Below are 22,535 nucleotides of genomic sequence, written 5' to 3'. Positions count from 1 at the left end.
GCTCACACCTGAGCCAGCAAAGATGGTAATAGTGTAGTATATATTGCACTATGAGAATCACATACATAGCACGCCAAACAAACAGACCGATATATCAATACAAAACCACTGTAACTCACATAGAAGGATGCTGCTGACTTATATCATGCAGCAGCGGGACGTCAGCACTAAAGTCTGCCCCAACACTTGTTTCAGCTGGTAGGACCTCCAGTGCTGAGACACAACATGTTTATGTATCCTATTTATCTCCACCTATAGGGAGGATGAGGGTGGACTATTCAGCTATGTTGTTGTAGTCAAAAATAAAAAGAAGCTCATACAGTTGAGAGTAAGAGTTTGAACTTTGAAGCAGCTTGCACCACAATTTAAAGGTATCAATGGGCAGGGTAGTGATGCAGTGATGTAGTAATGTTTTTTGCCCACTAGAGGGCTCATTTATCTAATTAGACCTTTCACCAAGGTTTATTTGTAAACATTGGCATATTTAAAATAATCTATTAAAGCTGCATTAAATAGATTCCTTTTTTTATATACATACATCAATTTTTGGACTATACTGGACACTTAATTGCCACTTTATGCATTTTTATGCATATATATACTTTATTTTTATTGTGATATACTGCACTTTAGGATTGATGTATTTATATTTGTGTTGATTTTCACACTTTATATAGATATGTGACTAATTGTTGCGAATTGTGACTAATTGTTACACTCTGATTGTGTAACGCAGCAGGTGATTATCAGTATTTTAACGAAATGATGAGTTGACGAAAGTACTCTTTTAATGAGATAATATGTATTTTACAAATAATACCATCAATGAGTTCCAAGTCTCCTTACTACAAAATGCCTTTTGTAAGTTCATAGCAGTTTAGTTTAAAGTTACATTAAAATGTATATAAAAAATGGTAAGAACCCTTGTCAAGTTTTATCACTCTCTGTTGTCCACTGGGAAAATTCGACCTCTCAATGTGTCCTATTGGTTATTGTTTGTCACCAAAATCCAGAACTTTACAGTTGTACCAACAACAAAGGGTAGTGGAGGAAATCTTCCAATGGGGAACTGACTAAAGCTGACTAAAGCTGGATTCACATCTATGCAATGTTTGCTTGATGCATTTTCCATTGAAAATAAATGAAAAGCCATCACAACATATGATGCAGGTAAACACCTCATGATGTGTATTAATGTGAATTGATGCCCACTATCATGCATTAAAAGTTTAATATGTGTTTTGATGAGTTTCTGTTGATTTTAATGACAAACGCAGCAGGGGAAACATGCATAGGTGTGAATCCAGCCTAAAAGGGGAATTTCTTTAACTTTGCAGTAAGGTACTCCTTCTGTCTCCACCACAGGAAGTGAAGGGAAATCTCCCCAATGGAGAAAACAGCAAAAATAAACAGACAGATTTTTAACCTTTAGCTAATGTATTCACAAGTCAAGAAAACGTTTTGGGTATACAGTACATACACTTTAACTGTATTTACTGGCTGTATAGTTTATTTACCCCAAAAAGGCATTTTCTGAAGGCAGCTTTTACATTCTGGTTTATCTCTTATTATGGGCCTTGCAAGTTCCTCATGGTCTTTTTAGGCTAATGCTATAATGTAAGCATTTCCTTTTGCTATAGTAATTGCATTAAGTGCTTGCTTTGTCTAGGGGTAAGGGATAAGGAAGACTACCGTATTTATCGGCGTATAACATGCACAGGCGTATAAAACGCACATTCTTTTTAAGAGGGAAGTTTCAGGAAAAAACTTAAATTTTAAATAAGGAACTTTGAAGCAAAATAAGGGTCAGTGCCCATCTGCAGCCTCACCATTGCCATCAATGCAGCCTTATTAGTCCACATCAATACAGCCTCACCATTGCCATCAACGCAGCAGCCTCGCCATTGCCATAAATGCAGCAGCCTCGCCATTGCCATCTATTGACTTCCTATTACAGAGGCCACCAAGTAAACAGGAGATTCTCACTGTATGTAATCTGACGGCGCCCCCCCCCCGTTGCCTCCGAGGCAGCTGAAATTGAAGTATTGGCGTATAACACGCACACGCTATTTGCACTCGATTTTCATGGTGAAAAAGTGAGTGTTATATGCCAATAAATACAGTATTTCTTTGTTCCTCACTCCTGCAGGTTTCCTCCCAGGTGCATGGCCCATTTCACTAAGCTGCTCCCATTTTAAAGGTTGTCTAGTCGCTACCTCTCTGACATCATCAGGTTCAATTAAGGTCCTGCACTGTACTTGAGAATGTCAAGGGCCTGCCCACACATCAGGAGAATGTAGGAGAAGGTCAGCTAGTGTTAGAATGAGAAGTAAGGAAAACTCCTGTACCACTTAGATTAAACAAGCATTTACCTCACATTTTTTGTAAATATTTTATTATATATTTTCATGTGACAACACTGAAGAAATGACACTTTGCTACAATGTAAAGTAGTGAGTTTACAGCTTGTATAACAATTTGCTGTCCCCTCAAAATAACGCAACACACATCCATTACCGCTGGCAACAAAAGTAAGTACATCCCTAAGTGAAAATGTCCAAATTGGGACCAATTAGCCATTTTCCCTCCCCAGTGTCATGTGACTCGTTAGTGTTACAAGGTCTCAGGTGTGAATGGGGAGCAGGTGTGTTATGTGGTGTTATTGCTCTCACTCTCTAATACTGGTCACTGGAAGTTCAATATGGCACCTCATGGCAAAGAACTCTCTAGGGATCTGAAAAAAAAGAATTTTACCTCTACATAAAGATGGCCTAGGCTATAAGAAGATTGCCAAGACCCTGAAACTGAGCTGCAGCACGGTGGCCAAGACCATACAGTGGTTTAACAGGACAGATTCCACTCAGAACAGGCCTCATCATGGTCGACCAAAGAATTCGAGTGCATGTGCTCAGCGTCATATCCAGAGGTCGTCTTTGGGAAATAGATGTATGAGTGCTGTCAGCATTGCTGCAGAGGTTGAAGGGGTGGGAGGTCAGCCTGTCAGTGCTCAGACCATACGCCGCACACTGCATCAAATTGGTCTGCATGGCAGTTGTCCCAGAAGGAAGCCTCTTCTAAAGATAATGCACAAGAGAGCCCGAAAACTGTTTGCTGAAGACAAGCAGACTGAGGACATGGAATACTGGAACCATGTCCTGTGGTTTGATGAGACCAAGATAAACTTATTTGGTTCAGATAATGCCAAGCGTGTGTGGTGGCAACCAGGTGAGGAGTACAAAGACTGTGTATCTTGCCTACAGTCAAGCATGGTGGTGGGAGTGTCATGGTCTGGGGCTGCATAAGTGCTGCCAGCACTGGAGAGCTACAGTTCATTGGGGGAACTATGAATGTCAACATGTACTGCAACATACTGAAGCAGAGCATGATCACCTCCCTTTGGAGACTGGGCCGCAGGGCAGTTTTCCAACATGATAACAACCCCAAACACAAGGGACTGGTGGACTGGCCAAGCATGTCTCTAGACCTTAACACTATTGAGCATCTGTGGGGCATCCTCAAATGGGAGGTGGATGAGCGCAAGGTCTCTAACATCCATCAGCACCATGATGTCGTCATGGAGGAGTGGAAGAGTACTCCCGTGGAAACCTGTGAAGCTCCGGTGAACTCCATGCCCAAGAGGGTTAAGGGAGTGCTGGAAAATAATGGTGGCCACACAAAATATTGACACTTTTGGCCCAATTTGGACATTTTCACTTAGGGGTGTACTCACTTTTGTTGCCAGCGGTTTCAACATTAATGGCTGTGTGTTGAGTTATTTTGAGGGAACAGCAAATTTACACTTTTAAACAAGCTGTACTCTCACTGCTTTACATTGTAGTAAAGTGTCATTTCTTCAGTGTTGTCACATGAAAAGATATAAAACTTTTTTTTTACAAAAATGTGAGGGGTGCACTGACTTTTGTAAGATACTGTAGATATGAAGCTGATTTACTAAAGATGTCATTTTCAGCTACGTCAACAGTATGGTAAATTCAGAGTCTATGTCTCTGCATTTCTTTTCTACTTAATAAAGCAGTCCTTTCTACAAGGTATGGTGTTATAATATATGTAACAGAAACGGAAGTCAAAAATAGGCTTTTACCAAACCTCTATTCCCTATGACTACAAGTTCTTAGTCACTACAGAAAGGAGTGTAAGCAGACTGTAGAAATACTGGAGGGTTATCATTAACATCAGAAATATTAATGATGCTTGTAGTCTGGCTGCTTAAAGATGGAGAGCAGAGGTAATTAGTGTAATAATACATTTTGAGACATTCTCCCTGCTCAAATGTCCACTAGTGACTGTGTAAAATGGTTTGACATTGGTTGGCATTTAAAGATTAAATCCAGTGGTATTATCTGTTTGACTTCCCCATTTTTACCAGAATCCCTGTCTGTGATAAACTCAACAACAGATCTTATTGGGGCATTTTCAGGCACTTCAGTATTCTTAGAAGTATCATTCATATCTTTCACTTCAACCTGGACAACACAATGCTCCTCCCGTCTTGGTGATATCTAAAGCCTTTACAAATAATTCATACAATTTTGCAACTTCAAAATCTACAGCCCCTTTAAAAAACAGTTCTTTAAAAAATAGTTCCCCAGTGATTTATTTATTTCAAATATTTCAAATATTTTCTTACTTTCTACTATCTTACAGGAAACGTTGATTTGGAGGTAACCTCGATTTTCTCTTTATCCAATGTCTTCATAAGAGACAGAAAGCACCCGCCTGAACTGAAGCAGCAGAGATATAAAACCCTACAGCATTATTTAGCAACACATTGAGCACAATAAAATAAACATTCCCCAGTAAACTAATTGTTAAACATTCTTACCCCATTACTTACAGTTTACAACATTTAAATGCTGCTGGCTCCTGCTCTCAGTGGCACTTCCCTGAACCTTTGGTCTTTTCAGGAAAGTATGAACAGTGTCGTCTAGATCAAGTCTGTTAGCTTGGAGAAGGGAGGATGGAGGAAGAAGGAGGAGAAGGGGAGGGATTTTTTTTGCCATTCTAGGCCACAGAGCTGTGTTTTTCTATTGAAACACACAGTGTAGGAAGCACAGGTTTAGTCTCTGCATACAAGGGTGACTCCATAGGTCTGCAGGACAAAGGAACCACCTTGAAATATGAAACATTTAGGAGCAATCATGACACAAGCTAAATACTAGACAATAGGCAAGGATTAAAAGATAAAGAAGATGCATACTTGAATCAGCTGCTGAAAATGCTTACAAAATGAGGGTTTAATATCCCCTTAATTGGAGCAGAAATGTGTAGCAGAGTAAGTAATATATAAGTAAGTAATAAATAAGTAAGACTGTAATGCAATTAGAGCCAAATGATTCATACCCAGCACAATTCATAGTCTACAGCAGTGGTGGTCAACTTGTTTAATATGCAAGGCCTTAAGTATGGTCCCTGACACCAAAGAGCCACACTTTATATTAAGGGAAAGTAATACAGCAGAAAACTATCAGAGACTCAAGCCAGACTTGCAACCAGTGGTGGCCGGTGGAATTTTTTTTGGGGGGGGGCCGCAAACAGTATGCCACCCGCCCCCCCGGTCGGTAGCACTTACCCCATCACCAGCGGCTTACCCTGCTTGGTGGCGACGACTTCCCGCTCTCCTGCTCTCCACGGGTCATCACGGCTGCGGCTTCCGTTTCCTCCCTTCGCCAATCGGGAGTCTTTTCCTTTCAGCCAGTTGGAAAATGGCTCTCACACACGCTTCTGATTGGCTGGATTGAGGATCAGTGTTTCAACACCGAATATTTATTCACTGTTGTAACACACCTGGGTGGGCTCGGTTTGCATTCTCTTCGACCGGAACCCATCCTATTTTGAAGCCTATTCGAGCCTGTGGCTCTAATCAGGTGCTTAATTAAAAAACTGGCCGCTGTAATTCATGCGCCCGGTGCCCTGAAAGGGGGCAGACGCATGAATAGGGGGTGGCCGCCGCGGTCTTGGATAGATTCATGCTATGCATAAATCTATCCATTGCATATAGGGGTTTGCCTGGAGGGAGCTGGGCAGCACCCAGGTGCCCCTAATGGATGGGCCACCACTGCTTGCAACAGTAGAAGGACAGTGACTATGGCCAAGCTACATGGGATGGTCAGAGGTTGCAGATAATCTGGAGTGGTTGGAGACTGAAGATATGCTTTGGATCACTGCTATAAAAGCTCCTTTACAAATCATATCTTCCACATTTGATCATACTACAGCCCACTTAAAAACAACCTGTGCCATAGCAGAACCTGTTTCTAAATATCAAAAGAAAAAAAAAAGAAAAAGAAAAGGAATGGGCAGTAACAGTGGAGAAATAGGTAAGTATATATTTCCTTCACCAGGCAAGAGTAAGCTCCTAGGTAAATAGAACACACACCAGAGTCCCCAGGGACTCAGGTTCAGTACTTAGAGTACACTGCTCATAATGATAGAATACTGACCACAAATTGTCAACACAAATGTTCCAGGCTGCCACTCTGCCTACCAATGACAGCTGGGTTTTCATTATTGATTTCTCACCTCTGCTTGTGCACTTTCTTTAATGGTATAATGTACTATAATTATGGTTTAACCATTCCTAGCTGTGTCCTAGAAGTTTATTTTCTGGTTATCTCAATATGGTACTGCTTCTGAAAGCATTGAAGATTCTGGCTGTATAAGTATGGTCATGTTAACATGATAACACCCATTTTTATAGGTTACAGAAGGGATAAAGGGATTTTAACGGTGCAGGCAAACTAGACATGAAAAAAAATTTTTTTCTTTTCTTAAAAAACAATTTTTTAATTCAACCATTAAAAGACATACAGTTTGTACAAAATTCATGAAATTTCAATTTTGATAAAAACACGGTGGTCAAATGGGATATGAGTGGGACACCCATAGTTCTATAATTTGGATATCTGGGAGGCTGAGCCAGCTGCCAGTCCAGCCATCTGGGTAAAGTTGGGATCGATCCAGAGCCTGGACTAGTTGAGTGACATCAGCCGACAGCAGACTTTAGCCGCTTTTAGCTGAAAACGAGTCACACGAGTACAGAGCTGGCTGCATTCCTGTAATCCATAGGAGAAGTAGGGCCAAAATAGCTTTGGCCCTATTTCTCCTTTAAAATTTGCTGAACTTTGAGAACTGTAACTTTGATTCTTCAGATGATTTGAGGCAGAATTTTTTTAACTCTGTATAACACTGCTGTTTTTAAAATCCAGGCAACATTATTTCATTAATTGTATGACTTTCTCCAGACCACACAGCTCTGCATTGCAGTGGCAGAACTTAAAAATTCAGTCCTGAGTGAAATTCTCCTTAACACATACAGCAAACATAACCTTGAACACCATCAACTTCACTCAACAAGTATACAAAGAATAACAAACCATTGGTAACTGTACTATGTTGTAGATGACAATAGCTATGCCATTAGATGTGCCAGGAATAACACAATAATTGCAATCACAAAATAATCTTTATAGAACATTGAAGTTTTTTTTTTTCAAATCTAGGTAACCTTAGATCATGAATCATATGATTTTCTGGATTTCAAACCAATTCCCTCAAAACAAATGGTTGTTAAAAGACCACATAAAGACTGTTCTGGCGAGTGATTGGTCCATGAGTATGCACAAATATTTGAGCCAAGCACTTGTACCTATGTAGTGAGAAGACACCCCTACAACTGTTAGAAAACCATGTGAGAATAAATATAAAATAGTCAATGAGGAGGGCAAAGACATGTGACAGCTGGCTTTGGAGGTGGCAGAATTAAAACTCCAGCCCTGAGTGAAATTCCACTTAACATATACTTAAGCAAACCCAACCTTAAACTTCATAAATTTCACTCAATCAGTACCAAAAAATAACATATCATATACAATTGGTAACTGTACTGGGTTCCAATAGCCATGCCATTAGAATGACACGTTAATTGTGATCACAAAAAAAGCCATGTAATTAAGTGACAAGCACAGTAACTAACATAATTTATATAGCAAGAATATAAATCATAAAATAATGATTTCATAGCTACTATGAATACATATACAAAACTGTTGACCAGAATTGATATCTGATGAAAGAAAAAAAAAGAAACATTTTATATAAGAAGTGCAAACATAGGGGGCACATTGACTGTTCATTTTGCAATGGGAATTATCTCAAAGCTTAGTGAATGAGTAAAGCTCTACCGCCTTCCATCATCCAATCATGTGCAAGCTGTTTTTTTCCCCCTTGCTTTGATTGGAAATTCTTTGCAAAGGGACATTTTGACACATTCACTAAGCACTAGGGAACATTCCCTTGCAAAGTGAACAACCTATTTGGCTTTAGTAAATCAATACCATTACATCTATATTTACATTTTTTTTAAAGTAAATGTAACAATAAAAATAAGTAAGCCAAGAAACACCATATAATGTAAAATGTGAACTGAAGAACATGAAGGAACTGCAAACTGCATGTAAAACCTTCAACAATAAGAAGCCTCATTGGAAAAATGGAAGGAAATGCACTTGTCTTTATTACCAATGGAAACCATTCACATTCCAAAAATCATTTTTTTAGTTCAGGTTTCCACATTAAAAGAGTAATCTATTTGCTTCCTGAAAGCAAAAAGGTACTAAACAAAACTGCTGATTTTACCAATACAAATCTTATCGTAAAATCTTACAAAAAACTCTAAAAATGTATTTTTATTAATTAAGCCAATTTATTAATTAAGCCATCTCACCTGATGTGTTTCACTAAACCAGTTGTCAGAAGTAGGCTTTGGTTCTGCTATATGAGGATTACTCTGATAATGTGTAAGTGTTGTGTCCGGAATGTTTATTGCTGCAGGAAAACAAGGTGCATAACAAGATCCTGGAGGTTCTGGAGGTGCCATCCTCACTTCCATGTACTTCAAAGTCCCATCTGTGTTCAGGTAAAGTGTTGGTTTATACTGATCCATATAAGACACGGGGAGAGATTTGTTTGGAAAACAAGAACCACAACTGCTGTCATAATTCTTTCTAAGGCACCTTACCAATAATATGACAAATGTTACCAAGGAAACCAAACTGATGGCTACTAGAGAAATAATAAGATATAAGGTCATATTTGGTGTTGATTTTGAATTTGTAAGAAAATCATGAGATTTGGGACTTTCCTGAGCAATATTCTCCATTATATTTACAATCAGAGTGACTGTAGAGGACAGTGAAGGCTCCCCATGGTCAGTGACAGAAATGACAAGTCGATGTTCTGTGTTATCCGTCTCCTGTAATCCTCTCAGTGTTCTGACTTCTCCTGTATATTCAGAAATGTGAAACAAAGCTGGACTGCCAGACTGAAGAAGACTATAGGTGAGCCAAGCATTGTGCCCAGAATCCAGATCCACCGCAGATACTTTACTGACTAAATATCCAACAGACGCAGATCTGGGAATGGTCTCTTGTGAAATACCTTCCCCTGAGTTCTCTGGGTATAATATTGAGGGATAATTGTCGTTTGTATCCTGAATAAATATGTAGACTGAAACATTGGAAAAAAGCTTTGGGGATCCAGAATCTTCCACTCTTGCAGTGATCTGTAGAACTTGGAACTGTTCATAGTCAAAGGAGCGCTGGGCATAAATATTACCAGTGTCAGAATTAATGTAGACAAATGAAGAGACAGGAGAGCCATCTATGTGGTTCTCTGCTATGGAGTAAATGAGCTTTGCATTATCTCCTTCATCTGAATCTCCAGCAGATACTGTACACAACAGTCTGCCAGGCTCATTGTTTTCTGATATGAAGGCATTGTAAGCAGACTGTAGAAAAACTGGAGGATTATCATTAACATCAGAAATAGTAATGATGATTGAAGTCTGGCTGCTTAAAGATGGAGAGCCAAGATCAGAAGCGATCAGTGTAATAGTATATTGTGAGACTTTCTCCCTGTCCAGATGTCCACTAGTGACCAGTGTATAACGGTTTGACATTGGTTGGCATTTAAAGGGTAAATCCAATGGTATTATCAGTTTGATTTCACCATTTTTACCAGAATCCCTGTCTCTGACTGTGAGAAATCCCACAACAGTCCCTATTGAGGCATTTTCAGGCACTTCATTATTCGTAGAAGTAAATATAATTTCTGGTACATTATCATTTACATCTAGCACTTCGACCTGGACAACACAACGTCCTTCTCGTCTTGGTGATCCTTTATCTACAGCCTTTACAAATAATTCATACATCCTTGCAACTTCAAAATCTACAGCTCCTTTAATAAATATTTCCCCGGTGATTTCATTTAATTCAAATATTTTCTTTGCTGCATTCAATGTATGATCATCAAATGAGTATAATATTTCACTATTCGCACCCTCATCTAGATCTGTAGCATTTAATTTTACAACTACTGTTTTTGGAGGAAGATTTTCCAATAGCCCTACCTTATAGCTTGCCTGATCAAACACTGGTGCATTGTCATTTACGTCTAAAACAATAATATTAATCTGAGTAGATCCTGATCGGGGAGGTTCTCCTCCATCAATGGCAGACAGAATAAGCTTGTGTCCTGATTTCTCTTCCCTGTCCAGATTTTTCTCTAGTACCAATTCTGCAATCAAAGTCCCATCATTGCGAAATTTTTCTGATAAAGAAAAATAAGGATTTTGATTCAAGCTATAATGTCTCACACTGTTTTTCCCCACATCCAAGTCTTCAGCAGAGGGTAAAGGAAATCTTACTCCAGGACTTGCAAACAGCTCTATAATTTTTATTTCCTGATCAGTAACAGAAAAAGTAGGATAATTATCATTAATGTCCAAAATCTCAATATCTAGACTGAACAGCTCCAAAGGATTCTCAGCTACAACCTCTAAATGTAGCAAACAGCTGGAGCTGGATCCACACAGGCTCTCTCTATCAATCCTCTCCTGTATAATCAGAGCTCCATGTTTCTGGTCAATAGTAAAATATTTACTGCTTCCTTCAGATCCCAATCTCAGTCTTCTTTTATTAATATCTGCCAGGTTTAAGCCCAGATCCTGAGCTATATTCCCCACAACAGTCCCTGGATCTGACTCCTCTGCAATAGAATAACGCAGCTGCCCAGAGACCCAGCCCCAGCTACAAAGGAGAAGGGAGAATGCTACTTGCCATTTCCAAGCATTTGAGAAGCATTTGCAGTCCATGTCTTTAATCCCTCTTCTGAGAGTCAAGTCCTTTTGTAATCCCAATAAGTATCAAAGATGGGTTTAAATGGTTTGCTGTATAAAAAACACCATATTTCCTGCATTGAAAACATCCACAGGGTTTTCATCGGAGCTGCAGCTCTTCTTTGTGTGTGAGAGAAGAGATGGGAGGGTGAATCACTGAGCCAGGGGGAGGAGAGCACATGAACAGATTAATAAAGGTTTTATTAACAAAAAGACTGTATGGACAAGTCTGCCCTCTTCTGTCTAAAAATGAGAACTGCAGTTTTATTGAAAAATTTAAGGAAAAATGAAATCCTTTTTATGCACTGCAGTTTAGAAAAACTACAACTTGTCACACAATGTTATCTTTTTTAAATCTAAGATGTAAATACAACACAAATATGGGATTTTATTTTTTTTGTCAGAGCGGGAAAAAAATGACCGTTCTATTTATAGTTTTACAATGTATTTAATCCTAGTGTGTGATAAATAGATGCATATGAAAATAAACACATTTTTTATTTATCAATATATAATTATATACCTAATTAATATACATTTTTCCCTGCCAACAAATATAAAATATTTATGTAAAAATATTTAGCAATGGATTTAGCCATGAGATCTTTGAAAAAAACTATTAGTTTCATTTTTCTATTAAAAGGAGGTGTATATTACTAACAGATTGTATAAAGGTCACTTAAAAGGAATCAGTAATGATTTGGGGTCAACTTAATTTTTTTAGAATACAGTACAAAAACTCCACGCTTTGGAAAGAAAAGAAGGTATGCAGCCTCCCCTAATAAACCCCCAAAGGGGCTATTATATATAGAGAAAGTGGAAAATGGGGTAAATGGCGCTCCCTAGTTAAAAATTATGTGAACTAAATGTGTAACAAAAGTGTACAAAGGTCCACTGTAATAATATACACTTTAAGTAATACCCCTTATAAAAATAAAAATCTGATACTGGGACATAACATATATAACATATAGAATTCAGTGATAACACTTATTGTAGTACTAGATATATGAACAGTAGTGCATCAATCTGTACCAAATGTGCATCATATCAAGTCCAGTGTGGTGAACATAAATATGTATAAAAAAAAAATTAAATTAAATTAAACACCAAAAAATGCAAAAAATGTTAAGACACTGGAATGTTACTGAACGGTGTTGCAAAAATGGTGTTGGAAAAAAGTGTGCTTTAAAACAGTTCAAACAGCTGGTGACTCTTGTGCTCAAGTTGACCGGTGACTTCTGTGCTCCCCCTATGGTTCCCCACTCACCAGCTCCTCATACCCCTACAGGGGTAACAGGCATTAAGGAACATCAGAGGTTGGTCTTCGTGGATAGTGGGACGTCCCGATCGGTCAGTCACACATTCCAGCCTCTACCACCATATCCAAAAAAGGGTGGGTGATTTTTCTTCAGGGATAAGTCCTCATTGGAAGAGATAAGACTCCCATAGTGTAGTATTTATAGTAAAAAATGCTTTTATTAAAATAAAATAAAAAGAACCAAAAGAACATCTTATAAAAGCTTAAAAAACACTAGAGCTATGGGTAATAGGTAACCAGGAAGAGCTGTCTCGCGGCGTGCGGTCTCTTTAGCCATGAGATTTTTAAAAAAAACTATTAGTGTCATTTTTCTATTAAAAGGAGGTGTATATTACTAACATATTGTATTACAGGTCATTTAAAAGGAATCAGTAATGATTTGAGGGTCAACTTAATTTTTTTGTAGGTCATTAAATTGCTGTTATGTATATACAGTGTATGATACTGCATCTATGTATAGTCTTTGTTTTGCAAAATATTTTATACATGACAGAGAGTTCAGAGACCATTAAGAGTTAACCAAAATTGGAAAGCTCACTTAATACAGCTTAAAATGAAGGAATCTCCTCCAGAAACGTTTGGTTGCTAATTAACCATCAGTAGAAGATGACACTTCATGTAGGGCATTAAAGACTATAGTGGCATGGAAATTGGAGCTTGTCATGATTATCTACAGAGGGGATCAAGTTTGCCCCAAGTACCTCTATCTGCAATGTCCAGTCAGAAGGTAAGTTGTGATCACTCTGACTATCTTTCAGGAAAAGCTGCTTTGGAGGCAACCTTGATTTTTTTCTTTATTCAATCTGTATCTTTAAAAGAAACAGAGAGCTCCTGACCCAACAACATGAGAAGACACAGTGCACTCTTGGAGAATATAGCACAGAAGGGTCAAAAATACCCAGTCTGCATTTCAAAATCAGTACGCATTGGTGTTCTCAGAACCACAGATTACCGGGAGCAAAACAGTTCCTTGAGTGGGATGGTCTGGTGTATAGCAAGAACAAAATTAATAAAAGGAAGCACTGAACACATACGGCTACTGCAATGCATTTTATGACTTCGGTTTTACCGAAATTGACCTTTTACATGTTCTAGCTGTGTTAGTAATACATCTGACACCAAAAGTCTGCAATAAAACACATGCCATTTAAACTTAAAGAGCAATTGTACTTTTTACCATCAATCCCACTCCTGTCCTTAGGAACACACCTGCGTAAGATTCCATTCTTCGTCCACCCTAATGATTCTTTAGATACATTGCCTGCCCAGAGCTGCCTGCATTACATTTTGTGTCATATACGTATATACCATACACATGGGTATAGGAGTAATACAGGTGTGGGTGGAAAAGTACCATGTGTAAACATTTTGAGATACAGCACAGCTTCTAAACAAACATAGATAGTGATATTTTATCCAATGAATTGTCTTTACAGATTCAAAATATGAACAGTTATCAATTTTAGTTATATAATTTACAAAAAGAAGATGTTCCTGTAGTTATATGCACACCTAGGATGAATACACTATAAGGTAAAGTAGGACAAGCTTGCATTCTAAATGTGCAGACATGAAGGAAATCTACAACAAGAAAGGGAAAAAAAAACCATGGAAAAAAAAAACCAATGCGTGTTGCAGGTAAAGCATAAATTGTTGCCCCCCCCCCAAAAAAAAAGTCAGTGAGGTTGCTCAGCAGTCATTCTGCCACACATTTTAAAATCTTGCAGCAGTGAGTGATTGTACTATATTGCCAAAAGTATTGAGGCACCTGCCTTTACACACACATGAACTTTAATTGCATCCCCGTCTTAGTCCATAGGCCCTTCCTTTGCAGCCTGGGAAGGCTGTCCACAAGATTTAGGAGTGTCTATGGAAATGTTTGACCATTCTTGCAGAAGCGCATTTGTGAGGTCAGGCACTAATGTTGGAGAGAAGGCCTGGCTCGCAGTCTCCGCACTAATCCATCCCAAAGGTTTTCTATCGGGTTGAGGTCAGGACTCTGTGCAGGCCAATCAAGTTCCTCCACCCCAAACTTGCTCACCCATGTCTTTATGGACCTTGCTTTGTGCACTGGTGCACAGTCATGTTGGAACAGGAAGGGGCCAGCCCCAAACTACTTCCACAAAGTTGACAGCATGAAATTGTCCAAAATGTCTTGGTATGCTGACGCCTTAAGAGTTTCCTTCACTGGAACGAAGGGTCCAAGCCCAACCCCTGCAAAAAAAACCCACACCATAATCCCCCCTCCACCAAATGATTTGGACCCGTGCACAAAGCAAGGTCCATAAAGAGCAAGTTGGGGTGGAGTAAATTGACTGGCCTGCACAGTCCTGACCTCAACACGATAGAACACCTTTGGGATGAATTTGAGCCGAGACTGCAAGCCAGGCCTTCTTGTCCACATCAGTGCCTGATCTCATAAATGCACTTCTGGAAGAATGGTCAAACATTCCCATAGACACACTCCTAAACCTTGTGGACAGCCTTCCCAGAAGAGTTAAAGCTGTTATAGTTGCAAAGGGGGGGGGGGGCAATTCAATATTGGTCCCTACAGACTAAGACTGGGATATCATTAAAGTTAATGTGCGTGTAAAGGCAGGTGTCCCAATACTTTTGGTAATATAGTGCATGTGTGTGCTCTGCACACCAACATATCAATGAACATAATGATTGTTACATAGATATGAAGCTGTTTTACTAAAAATGTAATTTTCAGCTAAGCCAACAGTATATTTAATTCAAAGACTTGGCTAGCAGAAGAATATTTAACCACTTGCCGCCCGCCATATAGCAGAATGACGGCAGGAAAGTGGTTTCAAAATCCTGACTGGACGTCATATGACGTTCACAGGATATTGAGCCGCTGCGCGCCCCCGGGGGCGCGCATCGCGGCGATCGTTGTTGCGGGGTGTCAGTCTGACACCCCGCAGCACCGATCTAGGTAAAGAGTCTCTGACGGAGACTCTTTACCACGTGATCAGCCGTGTCCAATCACGGCTGATCACGATGTAAATAGGAAGAGCCGGTGATCGGCTTTTCCTCACTCGCGTCTGACAGACGCGAGTAGAGGAAAGACGATCGGCTGCTCTCCTGACAGGGGGGGTCTGTGATTGTTTATCAGCACAGCCCCCCCTTGGATCCTACCCAGGACCACCAGGGAAGCCGCCCAGGACCACCAGGGAAGCCGCCCAGGACCACCAGGGAAACCAGTCACACTGGACCACCAGGTATGCCCCCTAGACCCCCAGGGACATACTAATCAGTGCAAAGGCAGCTGCCAATCAATGCCCAGGCAGCTGCCAATCAGTGCCCACTCCAATGCCTACCACCAGGGATGCCTATCAGTGCAGCATATCAGTGCCCATCAGTGCCACGTATCAGTGCCCATCAGTGCCCATCAGTGCCGCCTATCAGTGCCCATCAGTGCCGCCTGTCAGTGCCCAGCAGTGCCACCCATAAGAACCCATCTTTGCAGCCTTTCAGTGCCCATCAGTGTTGCCCATCAGTGCCCATCAGTGCCACCCAGTGCCACCCATGAGTGCCCATCAGTGCCGCCTATCAATGCCCATCAGTGCTGCATATCAGTGCCACCCATCAGTGCCGCCTACCAGTGCCCATCAGTGCTGCATATCAGTGCCCGTCAGTGCCCGCTCATTGGTGCCACCTCATCAGTGCCACGGTCTCTGTGCCTGTCAGTGCTGCCTTATCAGTGCCCATCAGTGAAAGAGAAAACTTACTTATTTACAAAATTTTTAAACAGAAAAAAAAGCAAAACTTTTATTTTTTTCAAAATTTTCGGTCTTTTTTTATTTGTTTCGCAAAAAATAAAAACTGCAGAGGTGATCAAATACCACCAAAAGAAAGCTCTATTTGTGGGAACAAAATGATAAAAATTTAGTTTGGGTACAGCGTAGCACGACAGCGCAATTGTCATTCAAACTGCGACAGCACTGAAAGCTGAAAATTGGTCTGGGCAGGAAGGTGTCTAAGTGCCCGGTATTGAAGTGGTTAAGAAAGAAAGGGTATTTGGACCAAACCCTGTAATTAAAACTGAGGCAGCAGAGTTATAGTAAGCCCTCAATAGTTACCAACTTTTCAATGTTGCTAACTCCTGCTCTCTTGGTGCTGCTTTCTTGAACCTAGAGTCTTCCCTGGAGTGAGTTAGGAGTGGACAGTGTATTCTGAAGCCAAGCTTGAAGATGGGAGGGGGGAGGACAGAGGGGCAGAGGTGTGCCTTGTCACCCTAGGCCACAGGGCTCTGTGTTGTTATACAGTGTAGGGAAACAAAGCTTCAGTTCCTGCATGCAAGGAGAGCTCCATAGGCTGCTGCATGACAAAGGAACCACCCTGAAACAGGAAACCTGAGGCAGCAGTCATGGCACCAATTGAAACTGGAACATACAGAAGAATTAAAAAGATAAAGAAGCTGCATACTCAGTAAATGATTGAAAAAGCTGCCTAAAGTGGCTAAAATTCGAGTTTAAAATCACTTTAAGGAGAAAAGGGAGGTGCTGTAAGGAAAAAAGTAAGACGGTAATGCAATTACAGCCAAATAATGCATATCCAGCACAACCTATAGCCTAGAGCTATGGTGGTCAACTTCTTGATATAAAAGGCCTTAGTGTGGCCACTGACACAAAAGAGCCCCACATCATATTACATAAAAGTAATACAGCAGAAAGCTATCAGAGATTCAAGACTTGAAACAGTAGAATGCCGGAGACTACATGTATGTTACAAGAGATGGCCAGAGGTTGCATACATTCTATATGAGTGGTTGGAGACGTATGACATGCTTCAGGAGACAGTCAGAGCCTGTAGACACATTACATAAGACTAAAAGAGATCACTGCTTTACAAATCAAATTACCAGAACAGTCTAAAAGAATAGTTTCCTTCACTAACATGAATAGCACTAACACAAACTACAGTCTGCAGGGGCTTTGAGGGGTTGCTCAGTAAATGCAGCATGTGCCCCCTAAATTGCAGGTTCAATACCTAAAGTGGTAGTACACTGCTCATAATACTAGAATGCTGATGATAGTGATATAAAAGTACCAGGTTCCCACTCTGCCTGACAACAGCATCCAACTGGGTCTTCATTACTGATCCCTCACCCTCACTCATTTTTGCACTTTTTTTGATGGTGTAGTGTACAATAGTTATTGTTTGCCCAATCCTAGCTGCATTTCTCATTTGCATTTCTCTGCATTTCTGGTTTTCTCAATATGGTTCCTCTTCTAAAAACATTAAAGATTTTGACTGTATAAGCATGGCCATGTTACCAAGATTACACACTCGTTTCTATCATCTGGATATTGATTTGACCCCTAGATATATGCTCCTGGTCTTGTAATCCATAGACATAACATGGCGGTTAAAGATAGATGAACTCTGAAAACTGTAGCTTTGATTCTTCAGATTGTTTGGGGCAGATTTCTCTAAACTCTAAAAAATTGCAATTTTTTGAACCCAGGTCACTTTAATTCATGAACTGTACAAGTTTCTGCATTTCAAACCAATTCTCTCATCACAAATGGTGATTAAAAAAATGACATAATGACTGTCCTGGAGAGTGACTGACCCATGAATATGTACAAGTGTTTGAGTCAAGCCTTTGTATTTATGTAGTGAAAAAACACACTTGCAGCTGTGTGAAAACCGTGCAAGAATAAATATAAAATAGTCAATGAGGAGGGAGAAGACAGTTGACCGTGGAGGTGGCAGAAATTAAAAATTCAGCCTGAGTGTATTTCCACATACTTAGAGCAAACCAAACCTTAAATTTCATTAATTTCACTGAATAAGCACTAAAGAATAACAAATCAAATACAGTCGGTATATTGGTACTGGGTACCAATAGCTATGCCATTAGATGCGTGAAGAATGACACATTAATTGCTATCACAATATAAGTCATGTCATTACCTGATCGGCACAGTAACTAACATTTTTTAAATAGCAAAAATCTAAATAAGGATTTCCTGGAAAAACTGAAGAAAGCCTGCATTGGTCTGTATTACCAATGGCATTCACATTCCAGCAATCTTTCTTTTGGTTCAGGTTACCAAACGCAAAGAATAATCTATTTGTTTCCTGAAGGCTAAAGGGTAGTGAACACAACTGCTGATTTCATCAAGCATCTTATAGTGTAATAAAAATCTTATTGCAAAATCAAAAAAGAAGAAAAAAACAAGGTATACCCTGAAATTCATAAAAACTGCTGCATGCAGATTTTGCAAAAGCATCTCTCATGTGTTCTAAAAGTGGTACAGCATGCACCAAATTCATGTGCCTGTCTAGAACTTGTACCTGAATTTGGCTCATACCGTTCTACTTTTAGGAAGCACGCAAGGCACTTTGGAAAAATCTGTCTGAGCCAGTCTCTGTACACCAAAACAGAGTTGGTCTTAATTAGCTCCATTTTCATAAGATATGAACTGTCAGTATTTTATTTTGGATTTGTTGCATTGAATGTGACACAATTAAATTTGGTGCACTCAATGTAACACAATGTAAGTGGCACATTTATGAATTTGATGCAACAGTAGCTCTTATAGCCTAAAGTGTTGTATATGCTTCATGAATTTGGCGCAATACCTTAACAAGAGGGGTTAACGCCAGAACAGCTTTATTGAATTCCCCCCATTATTTTTTATTAATTAATATACTAAGGCAATCTCACCTGATGTGTTTCACTAAACCAGCTGTCAGGAGTAGGCTTAGGCTCTACTATTTGAGGATTACTTTGATATTTTGTAAGTGTTGTGTCCGGAATATTTGTTGTTGCAGGAAAACAAGGTGCATAACAAGATCCTAGAGGTTCTGGAGGAGCCATCCTCACTTCCATGTACTTTAATGTCCCATCTGTGTTCAGGTAAAGTGTTGGTTTATACTGATCCATATAGGACACAGGGAGAGATTTGTTCGGAAAACAAGAACCACAACTGCTATCATAATTCTTTTTAAGGCACCTTACCAATAATATCACAAATGTAATCAAGGAAACCAAACTAATGGCTACTAGGGAAATAATAAGATATAAGGTCATATTTGGTGTTTTTTTAGAATTTGTTAGAAAATTATGAGGTTTAGGGCTTTCCTGAGCAATATTCTCCATTATATTTACAATCAGAGTGACTGTAGAGGACAGTGAAGGCTCCCCATGGTCACTGACAGAAATGACAAGTCGATGTTCTGTGTTATCCGTCTCCTGTAATCCTCGCAGAGTTCTGACTTCTCCTGTATATTCAGAGATGTGAAACAAAGCTGGACTGCCAGATTGAAGAAGACTATAGATGAGCCAAGCATTGTGCCCAGAATCCAGATCCACCGCAGATACTTTACTGACTAAATATCCAGCAGACACAGATCTGGGAATGGTCTCTTGTGCCATGACTTCCCCTGAGTTCTCTGGGTATAAAATAGAGGGGTAATTGTCATTTGTATCCTGAATAAATATGAAGACTGAAACATTGGAAAACAGTTTTGGGGATCCGGAATCTTCCACTCTTGCTGTGATCTGTAGAACTTGGAGCTGTTCATAGTCAAAGGAGCGCTGGGCATAAATATTACCAGTGTCAGAGTTAATGTAGACAAATGAAGAGACAGGAGAGCCGTCTATGTGGTTCTCTGCTATGGAAAAAATTAGCTTTGCATTATCTCCTTCATCTGAATCTCCAGCAGATACTGTACACAACAGTCTTCCAGGCTCATTGTTCTCTGATATGAAGGCATTGTAAGCAGACTGTAGAAATGCTGGAGGATTGTCATTAACATCAGAAATATTAATGACAATTGAAGTCTGGCTGCTTAAAGAAGGAGAGCCAAGATCAGAAGCAATCAGTGTAATAGTATATTGGGAGACGTTCTCCCTGTCCAGATGTCCACTAGTCACCAGTGTATAACGGTTTGACATAGACTGGCATTTAAAGGGTAAATTTGGTGATATTTGCAATTTAACTTCCCCATTTTTACCAGAATCCTTATCTCTGACTGTAATAAACCCAACAACAGTCCCCATTGGGGCATTTTCAGGGACTTCATTATTTTTGGAAGTAATTACAATTTCTGGTACATTATCATTCACATCTTGCACTTCAACCTGAACCACACAGCGTCCCTCTCGTCTTGGTGATCCTTTATCTACAGCTTTTATAAATAATTCGTACAAATTTGCAACTTCATAATCTACAGCTCCTTTAATATATATATCACCAGTGATTTCATTTAATTCAAATATTTCCTTTGCTGAATCCAAAGTATGGTCATCAAATGAATATAATATTTCACTGTTTGGACCCTCATCTAGGTCTGTAGCATTCAATTTTATAACTAATGTTTTTGGAGGTAGATTTTCTATTAGCCCTACCTTATAGCTTGCCTGATCAAACACTGGTGCATTGTCATTAAAATCTAAAACAATAATATTAATCTGAGTAGATCCTGATCGTGGAGGTTCTCCTCCATCAACGGCAGACAGAATAAGTGTGTGTTCTGATTTCTCTTCTCTATCTAGATTGTTTTCCAGTACTAACTCTGCAATCAATGTTCCATCACTGCGATATTTTTCTGATAAAGAAAAATAAGGATTTTGATTCACGCTATAATGTCTCACACCATTTTTCCCTACATCCAAGTCTTTAGCAGAGGGTAAAGGAAATCGTACTCCTGGACTTGCAAACAGCTCTATAATTTTTATTTCCTGATTAGTTACAGAGAAAATAGGATAATTATCATTAATGTCCAAAATCTCAATTTCCAGGCTGAACAGCTCCAAAGGATTCTCAGCTACAACCTCTAAACGTAGCAAACAGCTGGAGCTGGATCCACACAGGCTCTCCCTATCAATCCTCTCTTGTATAATCAGAGCTCCATGTTTCTGGTCAATAGTAAAATATTTACTGCTTCCTTCAGATCCCAATCTTAGTCTTCTTTTATTAATATCTGCCAGGTTTAAGCCCAGATCCTGAGCTATATTCCCCACAACAGTCCCTGGATCTGACTCCTCTGCAATAGAATAACGCAGCTGCCCAGAGACCCAGCCCCAGCTACAAAGGAGAAGGGAGAAAGCTACTTGCCATTTCCAAGCATTTGAAGAACATTTGCAGTCCATGTCTCAATCCCTCCTCTGAGAATCAAGTCCTTTTGTAATCCCAATAAGTGTCCAAGCTTAGTTTAAATGATGTGTTGTATAGAAAACACCATATTTCCTGCATTGAAAACATCCACAGGATTTTCATCGGAGCTGCAGCTCTTCTTTGTGTGTGAGAAAAGAGATGGGAGGGTGAATCACTGAGCCAGGGGGAGGAGAACACATGAACAGATTCACCAAGGTTTTATTAACGAAAGACTGTATGGACAAGTCTGCCCTCTTCTGTCTAAAAATGAGAACTGCTAGTTTTATTGAAAAATTTAATGAAAAATGAAATGCTTTTTATGCACTGCAGTTTAGAAAAAACTTTTGAGAAAAATGTAAAAAATAGATGGCATTATGATACCTAAAATCATTATTTATATCTCATATCTTTAGTTATAGTGGAATAAAATCTAGTGTTAAGCTTTGTAGTAAAAAAACCCACCAATGTTTGTGGAAATGTATTATTATTTCAAGTACATTTTAAACTAAAAGAGAGGCTTGAATTTGTTAGTGTAAAAAAGCATAAACACAGTCATTAATTTTAGTATGCTTTGTACATTTATTCTGACTCTTTAAAAAGCATAAGACAACTGGAATGAGACCTTGATCTCCTCTAATCAGTATCTGTGGCGGTCAGGAAGAGATAGAGAACTATGTGCAATCATGATGACAAATCTGCAATACCAAGTCTACAATTTATTGACCAGTAATTATAGGAATTCCCAAAATACCACATTATCAGCATTAAGATTTTTTTTTTCTAGAAAAAGTTTGCCTACTGCAAAATATCGAAGCCTGCATAAAAAAGCAGCCTTTGGCTGTGTCATCCTCTTTGATGCATGTAAAATGTGTCATTTTCATTATGCTGTCACTTAGTA

General features: G+C 39.4%; 1 protein-coding gene across 38 annotated transcripts in view; it reads right to left on the bottom strand.

The window, feature by feature from the left end:
- The window catches only part of LOC141132494 (protocadherin gamma-C5-like), a 751,191-nt gene that overhangs the window by 173,978 nt on the left and 554,678 nt on the right, over nucleotides 1-22,535 (bottom strand). For 2 of the 38 annotated variants that reach the window (XM_073621000.1, XM_073621007.1), the window contains exon 1: nucleotides 8,744-11,346. The exons of 35 other annotated variants lie outside the window; for them this stretch is intronic. In XM_073621000.1, the coding sequence (XP_073477101.1) occupies nucleotides 8,744-11,173 (2,430 nt within the window). In that variant the 5' untranslated portion in view covers nucleotides 11,174-11,346. Of the gene's footprint in view, nucleotides 1-8,743; nucleotides 11,347-19,203; nucleotides 21,807-22,535 lie in introns of those variants that run through there. One more of the 38 variants, XM_073620999.1, reaches the window with a different exon arrangement.

This window comes from Aquarana catesbeiana, linkage group LG03 (genome assembly GCF_042186555.1).
Source record: "Aquarana catesbeiana isolate 2022-GZ linkage group LG03, ASM4218655v1, whole genome shotgun sequence".
NCBI classification, from domain to species: domain Eukaryota; kingdom Metazoa; phylum Chordata; class Amphibia; order Anura; family Ranidae; genus Aquarana; species Aquarana catesbeiana.
Note: the sequence above shows the minus strand (reverse complement) of the source record. Positions and strands in the feature narration are given on the sequence as shown.